The 7241-nt window shown below is 43.2% G+C and overlaps 1 protein-coding gene across 1 annotated transcript in view; it reads left to right on the top strand.

Moving 5' to 3' along the window:
- The first annotated feature begins 705 nt into the window (after positions 1-705).
- LOC102763315 (calcineurin B homologous protein 3-like) overlaps positions 706-7241 on the top strand; it is a 17201-nt gene continuing 10665 nt past the window's right edge. Inside the window, 2 exon segments of the mRNA XM_015564388.1 lie at positions 706-805; positions 4573-4664. Of these exon segments, the coding sequence (XP_015419874.1) occupies positions 706-805; positions 4573-4664 (192 nt within the window).

Raw genomic sequence — 7241 nt, 5'->3', positions numbered from 1 at the left:
AAAATTGATATTAACAATTTAATAGTCGTAGACACCATGCTGATTTGGGCTTTTTTAATCATTGCTAAAGTTGGAATTACAGCATAGTAGCCCTAAAAGAAACGTCACAGTCATTTTGTCCTGTTTTTATTCTAAATGTGAAGTGGCAGAGTCTGGAGGGTACGAAGTTGCACCAGGCTGCCCCAGGCGAGCACCCAGGTGGCTACCTCTCCATTGAGGGCCACTCCCTGAGGCGAAAAGACAGGAGGCAAACATCCCCACCGGTTCGGAGAAATGTATGCAGAGCTGCCATAGATTAGTTTGGGTTATAGATTTGTCATGTGTAGTTGGGAGTTTGTTTAAAATGTATAATGAGCACACTTAGATTATGATTCACCCTTACTCTCACCATTTTCTCTTTTAACCATATCACAGGTAGCAATTCCTTTATTCTCTCTGTCCTTCTATTCCATAAATTTAATAGTCAGTGCCAGTAGCTAAGCACAGAAAAAGAAAAATGTGAAAAATTATTCTAGGAGGAAAGCTGGAGTCTCTAAATAGGTGGTCTTCAAAAAAAAAGAAGAAGAAGAAGAAAAGAAAGTGAGTCTGGGGAACAGATGAATAAAACAATCATCTTGTAATCATGTTGGATTCTTGTTTGCGGTACTTGGCTGACTTAGTGAGGTTTTCTAATCCTCTTTGCAGAAATTAACATAGGTTCTGCCCATGGCGGTGATATCTAGATTTCCAACATGCGAATTCAATTATGAACGCTTTTTGGCCACCTCTGTCATTGTGGTGATCCTCACGTTTGATGTCTCAGGCAGTATTTGTAACCAAAGGGCACCAGTGGTGCACACATTCCTGAGGAAGTGATGTTGGTAACTCCCCCCCCGTGTCGGGGCAGCAGACGGGAGCAAACCACAGTGTCCCCAGGGGGAATGAAGCCAGGACTCCAAACACGGAGCAGACAGTCAATAAAAAAGACAAAGTCACACCTTCCCATAGTTTGAATTTATAGGGGCAAATTAGAGTGATAAACTTAAACACACACACACGTACACACGCACACACGCGCCAAAAAAACCCCCACAGATTTAATGAGGCACTTTGCTTGATATTACGTTTTAAAGTGCAAATGGCAGGCTTGTAATGGGGGAGAGAAGGAGTAGGGGAAACTAGTCAAAGAACAGTGTGCATAAAGCCTGCCGGTAAATATAAGGCTTGAGGATGAAAATTGGCATTTGGAGAAGTGTTATTGATTGGAATTTTCTCTGCCAGTACCGTTTTGGGACACATCTATAGGATTTATTCCATACAATAGAGGCTTGCAGTCACCGTGTCAGGATGTGCCTTGCTTGGGCATCAGACTTCAATTAGGTAATGACCATGGCAAGGAATGAATAGCCAGAGAGCCATTCATCTTCCTCCGTACATGACACGGCGTAACGGGTGTTTCTGGCAATTGGTGCACATTGAATTAGGTCATTGCTGAGTCTGTCGGCCTTTGAGGGAGTCTGCATTTACATGTGCTGATTTCACCACCCGCTTTCCTTCTCCATTGCCCCCCCCTCCCCTCCTAAACAGCATCTATTGTTCCGGAGCACACAGTGTAGTGGGATCAGAATTTATGTCCACGGATTATAAGCAAGGGACACCACCATAGTCCATAATCAGCTCATTAGCATTCTGCTCATGGGAGCCAGTGCGAGTACAATTTTCAATGGCCTAATGTGACAGGTAATCATAAATTAGTATTTGCTTTAAAACAACAGCAGAGCACACAGCCTGCATGCTTAAGGAGAAGGACTCAGTAAGTAGTACAGCCCCGTAATGAAGTGGGAGCTCATTAAACAGATGCTATCTACTTCACCGAGCTGCACGAGCAGCAAACAAACCAAATGGAAATGTTTCCACAGAACACTGCAGTCAACCAGGACAAGTTCAGGTTCATTAGCTGTGGCATCGTCTACAGGAATTAGTCACAGTAATAATTAAATAGTTGTTTGCTAATTTATCATTTTACGTTTGTGACTACATTTGCATAATGTGTTGTACCCCCCAAACCCCCCACATCTTCTCTGGTTATATTAAAATGCCCTCATCAGTGGGTAAAAACTGAAAACTGCATGATTTAAAAGAAAAGATATCAGAAGTGGCCTCTATTGGGCAGTTGGTTGGTAATAACCTTGCTGTTTGCTTCAAAAATTGAAGCAGTGTTTCTCTTAGCATATTGGCATGGTGTCATTTTAACAGGCCTCCCCTGCACGTGGGAGGCTGTTCTGGGGGTGCACACCCAGACTTGTCTGTAAGCAACTGGTGAGTTGGGTGAAATAGGGACTTGTTAGATTGGAGAGTGCCCAGGATCGGACACATGCAGACGTGTGATGAGATAATGGACTCTCCCTGGCATTTCTAACAGATCAGCGTGCCAGACACAGATACCAACTTCTTCTCCCTGAATCAACACCACCCCCCTGGGAACAGTCTATGCGACCTGCTCCCTCCCTCCCCTGCCTTTTCTCCAGTCTCATATCCAGGTCCCTGGCTTCCACTGCTCCTGCTCTATCCCTACACTGGGCTGCCCACCCCCCACCATCATCCCTGGCCAGCTGGAAGTAGTCAGAATGAGTTGGCATCCTCTATCACCAAAAGGCCAGGATGTTAAGTCGGAGAGAGCCCAGGATTGGACACATGGCAGACGTGTGATGAGATAATGGACTCTCCCTGGCATTTCTAACAGATCAGCGTGCCAGACACAGATACCAACTTCTTCTCCCTGAATCAACACCACCCCCCTGGGAACAGGCTATGCGACCTGCTCCCTCCCTCCCCTGCCTTTTCTCCAGTCTCATATCCAGGTCCCTGGCTTCCACTGCTCCTGCTCTATCCCTACACTGGGACGACCCCCACACAGATACTGACTCCTTCCTGAGTACCTTGCTGACCCCCTGCAGCTAAAGCTTCCTCAACTGAATACCTCAGCTCATGTCCCCGCCCCTCACCCAATGGCAGTATTAAAAAGCGCCCCCCCCCCCTTGGCATGAATCCACGTGCCTTGTCTTTGGGGTACGTGGGTCTCCCAGGGATGCAATAAACCTTTTCCTTCTTTTTCTGATTCACTGGACTCTCTTTATTTCCTACGCCACCTCCTGAGCCACCTAACCTAACAGGACTCAGCCGCCAAGATTGCTAAATTAACTTGCCATTAGAAAGGGGTTGGCGTGCAACTCCTGTAACTTCAGTGTCCAAAAATGACAGCCTCACCAGAGTGAGTCTTATGCCATCCAGAGGTAAGGAAGGGCTTCTAGGTGGATCCCTGTGGTTGTGTTGGGACAGCCTATCCTTCTTTTTAATATATATTTTTTATTTATTTCAGAGAGGAAGGGAGAGGAAGAGAGAGAAAAACAGTAATGATGAAAGAGAATCATTCATTGATCGGCTGCCTCCTGCATGCCCCCTACTGGGGATCAAGCCTGCAACCTGGGATCAAACCCCCCACCTCCTGGTTCATAAGTCAATGCTTAACCACTGAGCCATGCGAGCTAGGCAAGACCTGTCCTTAAGAAACAAAGTCATATGGTCACTTAAAGACCATGGAAAGTGCTAAGTTTTGCTTGTTAGGGAAGGATTTAGATTTTTTTTAGGGAGAAATACTAAAAATCATGGTGATTAGCACTAAGATGCCCATTCAGGGCAGGAAGTGGGGAGATGGTTGGGGGTGGGATGGGGCAGGCAGAGCAGAATTACCACAGGAGGGAGAGACCGTTCCTTAGGAAGCCTGGCCAGGTTTGGGTGGGTGGATGATGTGGTGATAAATTATTCAGTGGAACAACAGGGAATCTGGACAAATTTTCAAGGTTTTAACTAATTATCCTTTATTGTTATTGCTATGAAGTCCCTTTATAATGTAAAATAAATGACAGAATGTTATCTTTATGTTCTTATTCTCTTCTTTCTCAAGAAACTTTGGTTTCAGTAGCAACCTAGAAAATGTGTTTTGGGAAGCAAGGGTGAGCTTGAAAAGCTAGTGCTCCCCGGGCTCCGAATGATAGAAACCAAGAATCAGGCAAACACCAAAGGCAAGTTGTACTTACTGGCTTATGTGTGGTCACAGTGGGAGGGCAGGCAGTGGATATATTTATTTCTCCCCTCTTCATCTTTGTTGTAACCAGTTGGCAACCTAAGGTTTTTAGTAGTGAAAACCAATTAGGTATTCTGGGATTTAAAAATCTCTCCGTGAGAGTATGTGGGTGAAAACGACTTCCTGGTGTGCTGCGAGAGAAGGTGAAGACATTTGGAAAACATTAGTGGCCGATTACAAATGAAGATGCGGAAACTGGGGAGAGATGAGAAGCACATTATGTTTATGCCAGAACCAACAGGCAAAGCAAACTGCCATGCAGTGTGTTGGCAAGAGCTTTCTGAGGAAATCAAAACATACGCCTCCTCGTAGAGTCTCAGAATATGCACACTGCCTCTGTTCTGTCCGTAGTTTAGGGTAGTAGAACATTTATTTTAAAGAATGCTTAAAAATTCACTAAAGTGGTCATTCAAATATTTTATCTGTTCAGTCGCACCTTTTATTTTCAGGAATTGTTGCTCCTTTGTCCAGGGAGGCTAAAAAGCAACGGCCCCTGTCCCAATCCCCGGGAGTTGGCCTGCTACCTGGGTCAGCCGCCAGGGTACTCTGATCTCCTGGTCACAGTGATTGGCACAGGTCTGGCCATATGAACCAACAGGCCAATTAGAACCTTCCCTGGGATTTTTGCTGGACTTTTAGAAAATACACTCCATTTCTTTGGAGAGTGCTAGCTGTAAAGTTTTAAGCTGCCCTGGGCTATCCTTGACCCCATGTAGAAAAAGCTTGTCTAAGAATAAAACCAAATGTGGAGAAAAACCAAAAAGAGACACACAGAAATAAGAGTGAGCCAATGTTTTCCCTTCTTGCTTAACCCATTTTGTGACTATTTCCTAGGACCTGTAACTAGAAGAGTCCTAATAACACACTTATTCACATTTTCATTTTATGATGGAAACTGAGGCACAGCCGGTAGAAATGCTAGTCTATTAATGTGTAGTCCAGTCCCTTATTCTCTTGTACCCAAGCTAACATACCATTTTAGATCAGTTATGTGATTTGAATGAGTCCTTGTAAGCAATTAGTAATTACCTATAATAGTAAATAATGTTAGTGTATGGTAATCAGTAAAATATCTATAATATTACTTAATAAACAAGACATAGTATTTGAAGAAATGCATTCTTAGATTAATTTTCAGAAAACCATGTCTTCCTAGTTCTTAGCTCAAACTCATCTTCAGTGCCTCCAAACTGGCTTCTGCCCCCGTCGTGCTGTATTTGTTTCTTTAATCTCAGTCTGATGAGCTGAGCTTAAAGCGGTCTTCCTCTGGAATGCTTCCTAAGTCCACAGCCTTGGAGGAGCTCACCCACCTACCGTCTGGTTCCTCACTTCCTTCCGACCTCTTATCCCACGTGTTGCTTTCCATTCCTCCCACAGTGCTTATGTGACTAAGGCTAGTGTCCTCTAAGGTTAAACTCTTTGAGGACAGTAACTGTATTTGCTTTTCCCTACCACCGTGTCTCTACAATGGTACCTAAAAGCTCAGGAGATACCGAAAATGAAATTATTAAGTGATTAACTGTGGCATAACAAGAACTATATTTGGTCTTTATCCCCGGTTCCTGGTATATAAATCCTAAACACTTAGAATCTTCCGAGTTATGGAAGTGTCTTTTGTTATTTATAAGGCGCCTCTTTTGATCATACCCGAGCTTATGTTAATAAGGTGATTTAGGGTAGGGTCCCTAAATAGTTTCAGGATTGAACTGGTTACCAGAATGTCCAAGTGAATGGAGGGTTGGCATTTTCTGTTCCATCCACCCATCCCCAGGAGGAAAGGGGGCACCTGGAGATTAAAATCTATACAAATTCTTGAACAATAAGGTTGTAGGAGGTTCTGAAGTGACAAACATATCCGTGCGCTGAGGGGTGGTACACATCAACTTCACAGAGACAGAAGCTGTTGTGCTTGGGCCCTTGCCCGGCCTGACTCTATGCACCTCTTCATCTGGCTGTTCATGTGTATCCTTTATAGTAAACCAGTAAGCATCACTAAAATGTCTTCTTCAGTTCTCAGAGTTGTTTGGGTAAATTATTGAACCTGAGGAGGAGGTGCTGGGGACTCCCAATTTATGGCCAGTTAGTCAGAAGGTGGCCTTATGATGGCATCTGAAATGGGAGCACACTTGGGGATGGGGGTTGTGGGGAGCTGAGTTCCTAAACTGTGGGGTCTACCTAACTACCAGGTGGTGTCAGAAATGAATTCAATTGTTGGGTACCCCGTTGGTGTCAGAGAATTTGAGAATTGGCTGGCATCAAAGAATACAACCCCAATAGCCTGGTCACATAAATTTTTTCTAGATAAAATTCAAGAAGCTGCAATTGATGGTTATTATTATTATTTTTTTAAAAAAACAAGTTTCACATTTCTCAACGTATTCAGATTTGGTAAATAACTGCATTGCGATAATGGTTTTATGAATGCCAAAGTTTGACTACTGTGCAACTAAAGAGATACTAATGGGTAATGTCAGTGATAGTTCAGTAATAATAGTTGTGGTGAGATGATCAAGCATCAGCTCAGAAGCAATGCATCTTGAAGAAGGCTACTAACTTGCCCTGGGGCTGGGTGAATATTCGAGGAAGTAGAATTGGCATTAATCTGAGTGTTATATCTGTGAATTTTTTAAAAAGCCTATTCAAATAACTCATCTCTCTTCTCTAAGGAAATATATATAAAAAATTACTTGAATTAGAGCTAAAGAATAAGTTACTTTGAAAGTTCAGTGGAAAGAATGGGTAATGAGTTTGGAAGGTCTGACACGTTCTCAGCTTCAGCTTAATTTGAGCAATGCTCTCATTTTCAGTTTCCCATTTATATCGTTTGGATCAATATTGCCTTCCTACAACTTCATGGATATTAGGAAAATAAATAAGTTGGCCTTTAGCAAAAGTTTCAACTTCAAACTAAAGATAATCAGTGACTGCACAGTGTTTTATTTTTGTGTCTCTGTCTCTACCCTGAAAGGAGAACTGTGCCCTAGAGAACAGAAGTAATAGTTCTTTCTAGATTCTAAAACTAACTGGGGACTTAAAATTCCCCCTCTACCTTAGTTGGAAATGTTGCTTCTGAGGACACTCCAATGAGTGTCATTCTGAATCAAGATCGGTTAGGTCC

The sequence above is a fragment of the Myotis davidii genome, unplaced genomic scaffold (assembly GCF_000327345.1).
Source record: "Myotis davidii unplaced genomic scaffold, ASM32734v1 scaffold159, whole genome shotgun sequence".
Taxonomy (NCBI): Eukaryota; Metazoa; Chordata; class Mammalia; order Chiroptera; family Vespertilionidae; genus Myotis; species Myotis davidii.
Note: the sequence above shows the minus strand (reverse complement) of the source record. Positions and strands in the feature narration are given on the sequence as shown.